This window comes from Echeneis naucrates, chromosome 19, assembly GCF_900963305.1.
Source record: "Echeneis naucrates chromosome 19, fEcheNa1.1, whole genome shotgun sequence".
Classification (NCBI taxonomy): Eukaryota; Metazoa; Chordata; class Actinopteri; order Carangiformes; family Echeneidae; genus Echeneis; species Echeneis naucrates.
Window position 1 is genome coordinate 2,469,509 of NC_042529.1, and position 15,430 is coordinate 2,484,938.

A 15,430-nucleotide genomic window follows, 5' to 3' on the forward strand; every position below is an offset into this window, starting at 1 on the left:
CACGGTTTGGCCGTTTGCCATCCAAAAGAGGAGGAGGAAAACACTAATCAGCGTTGTTAGCACACAGATATATTTAAATACATAAATAGTGAAGGTTTGATCGATGGTCAGCAGCCCAGGCAGCTTCAGAGCTGCAGCTGTGTTTGTAGGGGATGCGTTCACACATAATCTCTGCAGTTCTGTGCATAAAACCAAAGAAACTACTTGCAGTGAGTGACACCGCAGAGATTACGTAGCCTGTGCGGACAGTTGGAGTGATTAAAATAACGTCCCTTCAGACGTGGGGAAGACGCCTCTGGAGGAGGCGCTGACTTTGTTCACCTTAACAAGTACTTTTTAAATCCTAGGAAGGATTTCTGCCGAAATAGAGAAAAAAGTGTTTCTCTCGTCTTTAAACACACAAACTGAACCTGCAGACTGTGTTAAAACTGAGGAATGTTAAGTTTATTCAAAATTTAAAACAAATGTTATTTTATAGGTGAGACACTTTCTACTTTTTAAGATGATAGTCAAGTCCTGTGGTGGCTGATTGAGCTCAATTACAAACAAAAAAACATCATATTTGAACGCTTCAAATTAGCTCGACCTTTGCGGGCTCTGTGTCAACCACCGCTGTCGAACTGGAGGCCAGAGTGGAGGAACTGAAATGCTACATACTGTGGAGCTATGTCTTGCATTTGGATGCAGCAGAGTGTGAATTTTCTGTGTTTGTGCATTACGTCTGCCCATACGGGAAGAAGATTGTAATGGATTTTAAGGAAGGGGGCTAACTAAAGTCTGAGGGGCGTTTTTCAGTTTTCCTGGAATGTTTGGGACTTCCCTCGATCCATTCGCACACACATCTCTGTCTGTGTTTTTGTCTGAGGCCACTGGCTTTAAGTATTCAGGAGTCTATTTTGGAGACATCGCTGACATTCCCGGCAGTGGAAAACTACGGAATGATTGTGCTATAATCTTGTACATATAACTATTAACGGACATTGTTTTAAAAATTTAGGGCAAAAAGTTGTCACCGTCTTAACTTGAGGGAACTGAAGGAAGGAATGCTTTAAGTAGCTCATCTCAAAACTGACAGAAATTTAGAGCTTTCAGGTGCTCGCGGTTAGACGTCTGCACGGTGCAGAGATTACATACATATGTATATTTATATAAAAAGGGGGGCGGGCCAGGCATTTATTTGGATTAAGTATTTGAGATCACACTCTTGGTGGGAGCAGCGAGAGGATTGATGTCCTCTTCCAGAGCAGCAGAGACGTGGAGCGAGATTTAAAAGAAAACGGCATGTACATGTGTGAGATTGTTTGTGCATGAACACAGATATATGCATGTGTGTTTGTGTTTCAGAATACCCCTGGTGTGTCAGGTGGGTGCTGGTTTAGTCTGGAGGGGGCGTTGGGGTCAGTCTCCGAGAGCAGCTGAAGCCCGTGAAAGGCATGATGGGAGGAGACGGAGGGCGGAGGGGTTTCCTAACGTCATTTGGTCTTTAGTTTTCCCACCTCGCCGTTCAGCTTTCCCTCCTTCGCCAGCTTCTCGTTCAGTTGGCACAGTTGGCGAAGGAAGCCGTCGTTGGGGCCGATCTCTCTCTTATGCCTCACGGTGGCCACCGCCAGCCGGGCATCCATCTTGTGGCGCAGCATGAGGTAAGCAACGACCATGGTGGGGGAGCGGCTGTAGCCTTCTCTGCAGTGTACGTACACCTTCCCTGCAGGAAACCGATACAGAAATAGAACGAGATGAGGTGCAAGGCTGGATTTACAGAAACACCAAATAAATAAATAAATAAATAAAAAGCCACAGGGAACCGCTGAGTCTTCCTAAGTCCTATTAAAGGAGAAGGATCACCTACATTATGTCAACACCCCCAAAGATCATCACTCATTCTCTATCACTGTCTTTGACTCTCAAAGTCAAACCCATTCATTCCAATTAAAAACTTATCAGACTTAAATTAGAATGAGCTTGACACTTTGAACTTACAAATTTAATTCACTGTGTCTTTGTGTATGAAGGAAAAAAACAAAACAAAACATGCATTACGTCTACTTTACTCTTTACATTGGCAGGAGTACAAAAACAGGAAGGAGGAAGAAAAATGAGGAAAGAAAAGAACAAACAAATGAACACAAGCAAACTACAGAGAGGCGCCGTTGCGGGAGCATACGTGGGGACCAAACTTGCCGAGTGAAGCATCTTCTGCGCCAGAAGATGCAAATGCAAGGCCTGACCTCTGCTGCAGACTGGGCAAAGTCAATCATCTTCGCTGCACCTGCACCCTACAGGGATCCCTCAGCCCTGCATACTGCAAAGAACCTGAGCTCAGCGTGCGTCTTCTGTCCTACATTTGTATTTTCAACCCTGTTTGTCGTCGCTTGTCTCGGATGTGCCTCTACGCAACTTCAACTTTAATTATAGACTAACCAAAACCCCACGAGGGCTTTAACTTGGCAGCTGAAGTGTCGGGTTCAGGTCAAACCTGCAGATTCTGCACTTTACTTGAAACCTAATGTTTGTGTTATTACCCCAACATCTCCGTCCTCGTCTGTCCTGCACCAACAAGCTCTTCAATATCTAATCGCCCGGCCTGCCACAGATCAATGTTGATTCTACTGTATCCTCTTGTTAGACACAGAATCTACTGCCCACAACTTCACTCATTTTCTCACTCCATCGCTCACCATTTGTCAGATTTCTCTCTTTCTTCCCTTTCACTTTTCCATCGCTTGTGCACCAACTCCCCCTCTCTCTCATGCCTCAAGCACCAGTTAAAGGATTCATTCCTGACTTCTATCGAATGGCTAATTATTTTTGCTATTTCAGATACGTGGATGGAAATAACGCAGAATAAGCCTGTAAATGTCTTTACTGAGGCAGGCCCAAAGGAACAATGCACTGCTGCAGTTCCTCATTAAAATCCTGGACCCATGACCTTTGGAGAGTTTGCAGCTGGGAGGGGGGCAGAAAATGTCAAAGATAATGTTACACATAGGAAAATGTCAGAGTACACCAACACCAGGCAGCAGATGGAGGTGAGACTCTGCTCCTCTTTCATCGTCCTCCTCCTCCTGTGCCATCTCCTACGCTCTGCTCGTCCCTCTTCACTCTCCACCTTTTGCCAAACTGCCTGAGAATTAAGACGCTTTTCTGTGTCAGAGCTGACAATAAATCCATGCCATAAAATACAGGGTGCAGCACACTAATTAGACACATTCCTCACATGTGGTGACAAATGGACTAAATTTAGATGCAGCTGTATGGAAGGCTGGGAACTGATTTATTTTTTTGTGGTGGAGGGATGAAGGCTCCTGGGATTAAGTGTTTCTACAGTCTGAATAAAAAAAGTCAAAATAAAACACATTTAAATTTATAAAACGACTAATTTAAGATTTATTTCCCCTGTGATTTGATTGTACACCCTGTTTTATCCTTCTTCCACCGCACTGCCTCTACCTGTTTAACATTGTAGAGTATAAAAAAAAAGATCTTCAGGGCTACAGGTGCACGAGGGGTTTTGACAATGTTGACGTCCAGGGACTTGATCTGATAATGGAATATGGAGCAGGGCTCGGGGGTGCGTCAGATTTAGCCTGAGATGCTCAGAGCCAATCACAATCATCTCCCGTCTTCACGTTAAAGATCCACAGCTCTGTACTGTGTTCAGACTCATTTAGAGACGGTGTAGACTTTGTGAACAAGGCGACAAGAGGAACTCATTTAAATGTCCTAAGGAAACAAAAACACCTGTTTCCTTTTTATCTCCTTTGCTGTTAAGTGGTTGTTACAGCTGTCAAAATCTGCTGAGGAAATTCTTCAGAACAGTCACGAAGATCTCCTTCCTTCTTTTTAGAATTGTTTCATTCTTGGAAAAACTGAAGTAGACACAGCAACAGTATCTGTGTGTGATGAGGCTTAGTGAACATCAAACCAGACCAAACACACAAAATATATTTGGAAGCAAATTGTACAAGATGTTTGTGTAAATATGAGAAGAAGAAAGTCTGCTCCTTTCATTTAAATGACACTTCATGTGATACATGAGGCAGAATTTAGATTTCAGTCCAAATTCTGTTGAACCTAATTAATAATTGTGAATAAACTAACCAGCCATGCACATGTAAAAGTTTAAACAATAGAACGTCTCGAGTTGAGCTTCAAAATAAACCCACCTTTTCCATTATTGTGAGCTAGGGCCTTGTCGATAAAATCAGCCCCCTCCTCGAAGAAGGCACTGAGGGCGAACTGCTCGGTGTCGTTGGCCTGGATGCCGTGGTACGTGATGCCCGTGCCGGTGTAGAACTCCACGCTGGTGTTGACGTGCATGAAGGAGGTGCCCTCGGCCACGTTGAGGACGTGGGTAACTCCGAGTTTCTGCAGACGCATCGCGTTCTGCGCGACGAACCTGCGTGAGGCGAGAGCAGAGCAGAGCTTGAAAAATGCGTTAGCAGGATCACTTTAACAGGATGTCGATGGCTGCGACACATCTGCTGCATTGAAGCAAAGTTGGTGCACTCGCATAAACTTACAGAGTGCCTCTCTTGATGACATTTGTTCCCTCACAACACAAAATGATGAGTGCACGGCAGTAAAAAGAGACGTCGGGGACAAATAATCAGACCTGACAGCCTGACAGATTTCTTATTTTTTCTCAAGAATGCAGGCTGCAAGAGGTATTTCTTTCTAAGTGATATCTCAGCAATACAAGCTGCATCTTCCACAACACCTCTGCATGTATTTCAGTGAACTCTGTGCAGGCAGCGTTATGGTGGAGCCTATAAATCCACTGGATGGTGTGTGAATGCGTGGACGTGGATGCTTACAGCTGAAAACGTGAACAGTATCAATGTAGAGATCCCAAAGGTGACGTGACTCTCTCGCAGGTGTTTCCACTCGTTCTGGTTGATTAGACCTACGCTCAAAGCTCAGCTCGCTCCCTTTATTATTCCCACCTGTGCTGAAAAAGGCCTCTAAAAGTTGCCTGCTGTCCTGATATAACAGTCACAAGTGTGAGTGGGGGGGGGCTCAGCCCTGATGAGACCAAATAAGTCTAAGCTGCACAGTAGGTGGATCGTGGCCGTCCTTCAAACTGATGAAATGAAGAGGACACTTATTTTCCTGCTGCTTCACTAAAACATTAGCTCACAGGTTGAGTCTGAACTTGTTCCCAATTTCCTCTGCACCATTTTTACAGCGATGCATTGAGTTTGAAATGTGGTCATTGCTGTCTTGGTTTAGTTTTTTTTTTTTTTTTTTAACAGATAAAACCATTTTAGGATCAGATGGTGGACACATCATGACCCCAATTCATCATGTCGTATTGAAGAATTGAAATTATAGACTGCTTCACTTCTCAGCACGGGAGTCTGCATCCACCATATGCAGTCTGTGGTTATACAAACACTTTTCATGATGCATTGTGGGACAGCTCGCTAAGTAGAGGATAATAACTCTTACAATAGTACATTTGGACAACATCACAGAATGACAAAGTCCTAATGTTGTGGATTTTATAGGAAACACAAACACAGCGTGCTCATTTACATATTCAAGCGATATATTTGGGCCGGTTCTGAGCATAGATCAAATATATATCTGCATTAGTAATGGCCAGTAGCCAAATCACACTGTGAGGACACAAATGCTGTCCAACAAAGCCAGCTCCATAAAGAAATATGTTTCCTAGTGAGGGAGACACCCGAACTCAACCACACCCAACACCTTCTGGATGAACCGGAACAAAGGTTAATATCACCCCGCTGTCTGATGCTCGTGGAGCTGAATGGGAGCACGTCCCTGCGTTCAGGAAACCTGACAGAAAGTAACTAAAGCGTTGAATTGTCCTATTTAAAGGTGTGTGCAGACATGAGCTGGGCGATCTGAACAAAGGAACAACAGTCTGGGCGGGGGCTGAGCAAGCAGATGAAACAATGAAAGTTTTTAGGCTTGAAGAAGAGACCTTTATCTTAATCTCTCTCTCTCTCTCTCTCCTCTCAGCCAGCTCCACTCCAGCAGATTCACCCCCTTCTTCATCCACTCTTACAGGAAACAATAAATCTCTCACTGCTTCGCTCCCGCACCAATAAACTTGTCTTCGAGAGCCACAATGCTGCATATTAGGCCAATACTGTACACAGCAAAGCACGCCCACACAGCTATGAAACCATAACAAAGGACCTGAGGGAGCGTCTGGCCGAGGGCACTGCCCACTGACTCTAAATAAACCTTTTATGAAACTTTAAGTGTCGCTAATTTGTGCAATAGAATTTACATTCATGCCATGGCCTCTTTCCTCTGCCGTCTCACAACTTTTACTGTTAAATGTGACAACAATATCACAAAACAGAGACATTTTAATTCGGCCAAAGTCCCTAATCTATATTTTCTTGACTTTTATCCAGACCGAAGGAGCATAAATCTCTTGTAAAACCCTTCTCCCCTGACAGTATCTGCTTACAGTCGATATGAAGCCGGTGAGGCGAGGCTAGGTGACCCTGGGCAGCTCCCTGGAGGTGGTGACAGCGATGCCCCCCCCTTCTGCTAGAACTAATAAAAAATGTCCTCACTCCCACCATTTTGCTTTACAGCCACAGGAGAAGAGACGAAGCAGCCCATCTGTTGGCGTGTCAGCTGCAGGACACAGACTGTGAGACGCTGACGAGGACTCACATTCACATATGCCTCCTCTTTGCGTTCGTACAGTCTATCAGACTAATCTTGCGTGCATGAATGATTGAACACAAGCTTGCGTGTGCCACATGAGCACTTTAACAACAGTGCGAGTACAAAGTAGGTAATGCTGAAGCATCTGCGAAAGCAGAAGTGCCAGCGTGGAGCATTTACTGTGCGTCCACGCCGCCCAATGCAGAGGGAACGCTGGGTTCAATTGAGTTCACAGCCAATGGCTCTCCTCCTCCTCCTCCTCCTCCTCACCTGGCCTGTCCCTGCCTCCTCACCCTGGGATCTGCAGTCCCACAACATCCATTATTAAAGACCAGCCTCACCAAGAGCCAAAGTGTTCCTCAAAGCAAACAACCGCACCTTAAGTCCGTCCCTGAGCTGCGAGCCGCGGTTTCAGAGTGCTGACTATCGCTGATCTGAAAACAGAGCAGAGCTTCAAGTTTGGAAAATACAGTTATAATCCATTTAAGGACGGGAACACTTCGCCGACTTTCACACAGGTGCTGCGCTGGTCAACGGCTTGTTTCTTTAAATCAACCACTGATAAACAGAGCAGCTTCCTCTGATGTTAGCGATGCGGTTCTCCAACAAACAGTTTTGGTTTATGGAGAGATATGATTTATATATTTTTCCTGTTTTTGTTGAGCTTTTATCGCTGGTTCAAAGGCAGCTTTGGAAAAATGATGACAGTCGCCGATGCATCAGTCTCAAAAATAGTTAAGGGAAAAAAAAAATTATCTGAATCAAAATGTGACAGTTGTGGGGTCAACAGGATGCTGCCAATCGCTGTGAAGTGTTTATTTTTCACAATAACAGAGAACTGACAGAGATCTGATCACTTTATACTGTACGAGACTTCAACTTCTAACACCAAATATTATAGAAAAATAATTAGTTTTGACTCAGAGTGTCCGTCTTGCACACACCAAATATCCACTAAAGGTTATTAATATATTCATTAATTTCAGCTAAATAAAGAAATAATCACCTTCAATTAACAGCGTTGTGACCTGAAAATGATATTTAACTGTGTCATGACCTCAAAATGACCGCAGTTTACAGCTAAACTATAAATCAGGGCCTTAAAAGGTTAATGGTTCCAATTCCTGATAGATCTCATGACTCATTATTGGAATTGGGCCCATCAACCATTTGCATTTTCTAAGTTTAATGAATATTTTCGAGGGCAGATCTTTTCCTAACCTGACTCGTGTCCCGGTGCTGCACCTTGTAGATAACTACATCGTATCATGTTAATCACTGCATTTGTGTTGATCTTAGTTTCCCGGCCAACTACACAATTTAAGTCGTAACAAGGTAAAACTAATAGGAAACATCCGTAGAAAGGCTCAGTGGGTCCCAGTTCTGGAAACAGCGGACAAAGCGTAGACTTTAATCAACAATCAATACCAGTTCGTCCTGCCTGAGCCATTTGTAATATCTGATTCCTCTGCAGCTTGTTCAGACAGTCTGGGATATACTTTATAATGAAAGCAAAGTGTGCCTTTCTTTTTAACTACCAAATATTTTGTTTTTCTTAATGAACATGAATCCTTCAGCAGGGCTCAAAAGAACTCATAAAGCAGAGAGCCTGTGATCAGCGTCAGCCGTGCCAGCTCTTTGTTTGGAGACATGGCCGAGCAGATTGGCATATTCGCATTGATTTTGTTGTAGCTCTGAGGTACAGTAATGTGCTTGTATTTCGTCCCGCTCGCCCTCCTCCTCCACCGCTCTCTGTTGGCAGCGGTAGGAGCCAAATGATGGATCGCACAGAGACGTTTTTCTCAGGGGGGCGGGGTGGCGTCGTCCCTGGATCGGCTCTGTGAGATTAAGAGCTGCTCTGTAAAAGCTTATATTGTGTTACAACTCAGCAGAATATATTTGAAAATTATATTTTCCATAACTGTTCTACACTGGCTGTCCTGACAAATTCGACACTTGAAACCTGAAAAATCGTTTGATATTTATGCAACTTCTTCCGTCTTCTGTTTTTTTTTTTTCTTTCTTTCTTTCTTTGCACTAACACGAGCCTGAAATACTGCAGAGGACGGACGATCTCTGCTGAATGACAAAGTGTGGTCTGTTTTTTGATCTATAGTTAAGCATGTCTTCACACCTCGCCTAAGAATACTAACTATTACACAATTCTTTTTAATCTTCAGCTATAAGAGACAATCAGGAAGTTAATGAGGGAATAAAGTGATCGTTTTTGTCTGTTTTGTTTGTCTCTTGTTACACAACGCACCACAAAAGATGCATCTGTTGTGTCCTGTGTATTTACAATATTTAAAACTAAAAATTAGCAGTACAGTGGCTTCATGTATTAAACTGGATCTATGCCAAATAAAGAGAAATTACATTCATTTAAAAGAATATAAACCTTTTTTTTTTCTTAATTAAACAATACAGAAAACTGCTTATTGCATGAGCTGCTGGAAGAGCCAACCCAAAAAATTAATATGCATCATCTTAAAACATTAATAGTCAATAAATTACAAAGAAACTCAGGAGGATCAACATTTCTTCTAAAAATGACTGAAGCTGCAGCAATGAGCCAATTACGTGATTAGTCACCTTATTCTGAGAAAATAACAATAATATTATTAGTGATAACGAAATAGGAATGAATTTAAAAAACTAAAAACAATCAAGAACTGATTCATTTCAGTCAAGAGTCAGAGCTGGTGGACTGATTAGTTTATCCACATCAGAAAGTTTTAATTGATTCTCAGAACAACAACCTGCAGCCGACCAACATCCAAATTAAATTACAGTTTATTTAATTATCCAGTAAAGTGAAGCAATGTCTTGTTTAAGATATATATGTATACATCTTAACTCTAAATGTCTTTAAAGCTGAATTGATCGTGTGGCTGTCCAAATGACAGTTCCAGCCTCTTAACTGTGTGTAACCAAGATTTCTCTTCTGGCAGCAGGGAAATTTGTATTTTTCACAATTTTTTGATATTTTACAAGCCAAATAATCAACAAATTTATAGAGATGACAATCGACAGATGGAGTGATGGTTAGCTGGGGCTCAGCTTCATTGAAAAACATTTTAACGCGCATTGCTTCATCTGAAAAAGTGCTTTTTCTGTGATTTCTATGATTTCATGATCTGGATTTTACTCCAGATGTCCTGCAGGTGCACCGTCCAACCTGGAGTTCTCCCTTTTGAATTAAAGAGCTAAACAAATAAGGACATGGGAGAGTGGAGGAGGATTATTTCCCCAATCTGGCAACCCAAAACTTCTAACTAAATAATAAAAAATGGATTAATTAGGCCCCTTAATTAGCCCGAGCTGATGAAGGAGTCTGAGCTCAGGAAGTATGAGACGGTCAGCTGGTTGTTGATGGATGAAAACAAAGAGCTTGTTTCCATGTGATGACTATTGTGTGTTTGTTGTTGTGTGTCTGTAGCTCAGCAGAGGGGAGCGGCTGGATGAGGACGTGATTGAGGGCAGTGATCTTAATGATGGGGGTGGGGGGGCTTTGTGTCGTCCTTCACACCTCAACCCCAAATATTATTGTCATTATCATTAATAGTTGTAGTAATCGGCTGTGTGTGAGTGTTACACAACAGCCACCTGTCTGGACACACACAGCTATTTCGAGGGCAGCCGGTTATCTGTTGACAACAACAGGCTGTCGGACACAATAACACAACAACAGAAAAATAACAACAACAACAACAACAACAGCAGCCGTGCAGCCAGACATGCGACACTGTTGTCATCGTGTGGTGTGATGGAGGAGGAGACACATACACACACACACACACACACACACACACACACATATAACGGCGGACTCACGCGTTACCGACGTATATTCTGGGGAAGACCTCGTTGAAGTGCTGCGTGGGGAGGCTGTAGAAGCCGCTGCCGTCCGACAGCAGCTCGTTGAGCTGCTGGACGGTCACCTCTCCGCCCGGAGCCGGAGCCGGAACCTCCGGCGGCGGCTGCAGGTGTTTACCGGGACTCAGGTGTTTCTTCATGGCTCCTCTTTAAAAAAAAAAAAAAAAAAAAAAAAAAAACGTTATTATTAATTTATATAAAAATAAAAAATAAAAATAAAATAAAATAACTAATTACCGGTGACAGCCGGTGTCGGACTCGCGAGCCCCGTCCGGTTGATCAGCTGCATTTTCACCTTCCGCACGTGAGCGGTGCGCGCGCTCTGCTGCTCCCCGTCTGACGAGGAGCACGAGAGCTCTCAGCGTCAGAGGCAAGCTCCTCGAGCTCAACACCGGAAGATCCGGTCAGACGTTTCACAATAAAGGCAGATGGGGTGGCTCTGAAAATGTGTTTTTTGTTTTTCTTGGCCTTCAGCTCAAAACTGATTGGATATCTTTTTTCTTTCTATTCATCTTGTGTTTTTTAATTTTTTTATGGCTGTGTGTCTTGCTGTGGCAATAATAATAATAATAATAATTATTATTATTATTATTAATATTTTATAATAATACTAATAATTATTCTTATTGTTTATTGTTATTATTATTATTATTATAACTCCTTGTACAACACTTTGGTCAACCTTCTATCATTTTTCATGTGTGTCATGAATAAACTTGGATTTCTATTCTTTCACTCGTTCCTGTTTCGATACATTAAATTAAATGTTCACTTGATCAAATCATCAGCCACTTTCCATTCTCATAATTTACATCTGAGTTGGCCCTACAGTTAATTTATCATACTTCATCTCTAACAGCTGCACTCTGCTTCTTCTTGTCTTTATTAGTCGTGTTGTACAAATCAAGCAGGAGTGTTTTTACTTTTTGGACGAAATGGTTCAATTTCCTGTATCCTCCTGTCTGTTCATGGCTGACTTGACACAGCTGCCTTTCCCCTTCACTATCTCCAGCAGACACACCCCACAGGCAGGCAGACAACCGTGGGGGTGGGGTGGGGTGGGGTGGGTGGAGGTGGGTGGAGGGGGAAGTGACACACAGCAACAAGGGGAGGACAGTGTGCTGCCTTCAAGGACAGCTCGTAACATCCCAAAAATCCTGCCTTATAATTAAGTAGGTGGTATAAAACTGTGTTTGGGGTCAACACAGTTTTCCAACAAGTGGTTATTAAAGAGTTTCCATCTTTTTGCCCTGCTGTGGAAATTTAGTAAATAAAAGAAAATAAAATCAGAAAATTGGGGGGCTCCCCCATCAAGACTAGTAAATAGCATAATTAGGGTTAGAATAAAATCAAAGAATATTAAATTTAATCGTGAAAGCTAAAACCCATCAACAGAAAGAAAAGTAAGTTTTATTGATGGATCGGCTTCCTATGAATGTTGAAGTCAACAAGATCAACCAGAAAAAGAAAAATCACATAATTCATTAAAGCTGGGATAACTACGGTCTCTGTTTCACCTTGTAATGTCAATGATGCTCAGAAACGGTCATAAAAAGCCTTTTTATTTACTGTCCGTTGAGTAACTTTCAGTCAGGTCGTGTGGAAGTGTTGACTGTGTTCCCCCCTAGATGTCAGCAGAAGCCTTCAGTAGGCCGATAACTCAAAAGTCCTGCACACTGAGCCGGAAAGACTATTTTTAGCTCTTCTTCATGAATGTTTCTTGTCACATTGCTGCAAATGTGAAAACAACAAATTTCTGCAGCTTCTGGTCAAATTTCAGATTCCTTTACAGTCAAACAGATAAATATCAGGACTCACAGTTTGTCTCCTTGTGATATATTTGTTGTTGCAGTCATGCCATGCATATTCGATAACACATACATTTTTCATGGTCTTCTTGTGTTGGATGTGGTCTGATGCTGCTCAACAAACCTTAATAATAAAAATAAAAATAAAACCACAACATCTGAAACTATGATTTTAGGATGTGAGGGTCTATTCAATCTACAAATTAATAATGAAAGCAACACACAGGGTGAAAGATTGGCATTGTTTTTGTATGATCATCATTGTGAAGGTGAAAGCTGTTCTCCGCTGTGACCCCTTGGTGGCGGCCTTGATTTATAAAGAAGGTTAATGAGTCATAACAGTTCAGGTGCACTCACACACTAAAGCTTCATTTCATCCAGTAAGAATTAGTCAGAAATGAATTTTCATCTCACTCGTTCAGACGCTTGGTAAATATTAATCATCAAAAGTCGGAATATCCTGCTCTTCTTTGTAATGTAACTTTCTCTTCAGAGGAGGAAGGAGATCAACACGGCTGAAGTGAGCCGGAGTCTCTCAGGTGAAAGCTGCACTTGCATTGAATGATAAAAACCAGAAAGGATTTTGAAGCTTTGATCCTCCCGTTGCTGCATTTGTAGTCTTGGAACACAACACTGACGTCTGGTGTGTCTGGAAAATGGAGGAAATTCTGCCCATCAGTGTTTTCTTTAATTTATTTAAAGTTCATCAGAAGAGTGCTCGGTTCCCCGTTGGGGACATGAATCAACCCGGCTGGTTCTCTTCACACGCACACACATTTTGATTGTCTTCTAAATTTGAAATTTGGTTTGACTTGACTTGGACGCTCTTGAACCGCTTCATGTAAAGCTCCATGCCAGTCATCATTTTTGTGTTTCCATGGCAATGTAAGGAGATGCAGCACAACGCCATGGCAACAACAGATCTTGTAGAACAACATTTTAGAGCCACGTGTTGTGCACACACCTGCGTGCGTGTGTTTGTGTGTCCATTGAAATACAACAGTGTATTCAACATTTTTGTGGGGAAAGTGACTTTAATTAAGTTGTGCGCAAACATGTTTTTATCTCAATCACATCGCCACAGGAAAAGTCCATTATCTAATTTAGATTATGTTGTATTTTTATGTGTGTGTGAAAGTTTAGCCTGATGTGTGCAGCTTTGTTGTGCCAAATTATAATTTTTGCCAAATTGCTTAGGCCTCATGCAACATTTAAGAGAAACAATTGCGAGATAAACAGCTTAATGGCGTTTCTGTTAACTGGCATAAGCCGGTTATTGTCTTTCAAACTAGTATGATTTTTTCAGCCCAATCTGAACAAATGTAGAACAGTTTCACATGAAAAAACAAAACACCTTGATCATATTCCAGTTTCCTGAAATAGAGCCCACTTAAATTAGCCATTTTGTTTTATTCTCAGCAGCTGTGAGGTTTTGCATTACAATTTATCTAATCTGTTCCTTTTATTGCCCATTATTCCTCTGCCCCCCAAAAAATAAAAAAACCACCCCAAAAACAAAAAGAATGAAAGGACAGCCACAGGCGCTTCAGCGGTAATGTAACATAAAAATGCAGAATAGATAAATTATGGAGTGTTTCTGTGACAGGGGCCGCCACACGTCCCATCTGGCTGAGAGAAGCCAGGACTTAACATTGATTTGGTTGCATTTTTATTGGCAGTTTTCCTCTTACTCATTCTGCGTCATGATGTTACCCGACCGGTTTAATTGGATGACCACCTGAGTCCTTTTTGCAAGTCTGCTATCAGTGAGAGGCAGTGGAGATGCACTGCACGGCCAAATCTGATTTGACTGTGACTGTTTTCTGGCTAATATCTGACATTAGCTTTGTCATCTTGATATGAAATAATAATAATAATAAAAACCTGGATGGAGTCTGTGAGTGGCTGATTAAAGCAACGACAGCTGAGTCCCAACTTTAAATCTGTAGATTAAATGGCATCACGCATGTGTAGCATGTTTGTTAAAGACTGAGAGAATAAACCTTCTCCAATGCTAGTGCCAACTTTGAATCACAGACTTGTGCATTATTTTCTTCTCTTTTCACTTTGAGAGCTATATTTTTTTCCACTTTTAATATTTATCATCCAAAAAAATAAATAAATAAATAAAAGTAAAAATAAAAATAAAAATCCAGAAAGAGGAGCCAAAAAGTAATCGTTTTTAATTTCTTTCCCAGAGGCACAAAGCAGCTCTGGCTTGAAAACTGTTTTGTGTTGCATCTTCATTAGCTACAAATACAAGCAGAGCAGATTGAATATGTGCACGCTGCCAGCGTGTGAACGTCGGGTATATTCCTTTGCTTACGCCTGTCCAGAGGGCAAACATATCATCATTTCCATGTCAGTCTGAAGTCAAAGGACTCCTCCTGCTCAGAACCTGCATTTATGGGTTTTTTTTTTTCTTTGTGCTCTGAGAATACAATGATCATGAGAGTATTCCCCTTTAAAATTACACTCATCACTGTCCAAGAAAGACCAGCAGAGGTCCAGATGAGCCACCAGTCTGCAGCTTTTCCACCGCTGTTTTACAGTCAAACGCAGCTCTGCCACATTTCAGGTTTATAGCCGGGTCCTCGGAGGATTTATGAGCCACAGGCCATAAAAACATATAGATTCAGTATCTACCTTGAGAAAACATGTCCATTAAAATCTAAAACAAAGTTCCTTTTCTTAATTCCTGAAAAGATTTCTCGATGAAAGATTTCTATACCCGGCAGCAGCCTTTCTGCTGAATTATCCAGATGGTCTCTGCATGTGCTGTACTCTATCATTTAGAGCTGCCTCTCTACATGCTCACGCTATTGTAATGCATATCTGCACATGGTGCCTTTTAGCCCTGAGCTCCTTTCATACCAGAATCAGTTGATCTCAATCAATCTGAGCTCCTTTTATTCACGGTGACCAAAGCTCAGTCCGGCTTTGGTCAGGAGCTTTTGTAGAGTCAGTAAAAGGTTATTTGTCTTATGTCGGAGGATATTTAACAATGGAAGTTTCTGCGGGAGGGAGGGGGGACAACAATGGTGAGGTGTGATTGATACAACCATCTGCCTGGCTGGTCACCTTGATTCAAA

At 42.0% G+C, this 15,430-nt stretch overlaps 1 protein-coding gene across 1 annotated transcript; it reads right to left on the minus strand.

Annotated features, from left to right (window-relative positions):
* Positions 1 to 1,313: 1,313 nt before the first annotated feature.
* Positions 1,314 to 10,852, minus strand: dusp3a (dual specificity phosphatase 3a). Its single transcript, XM_029528548.1, has 4 exons — positions 10,768 to 10,852; positions 10,489 to 10,677; positions 4,164 to 4,396; positions 1,314 to 1,702 (listed from the first exon to the last, which is right to left on the minus strand). The coding sequence occupies exons 2-4, from the start codon at positions 10,668 to 10,670 to the stop codon at positions 1,473 to 1,475; spliced, it is 645 nt and encodes a 214-aa protein (XP_029384408.1). The 5' UTR covers positions 10,671 to 10,677; positions 10,768 to 10,852; the 3' UTR covers positions 1,314 to 1,472.
* Positions 10,853 to 15,430: the final 4,578 nt, after the last annotated feature.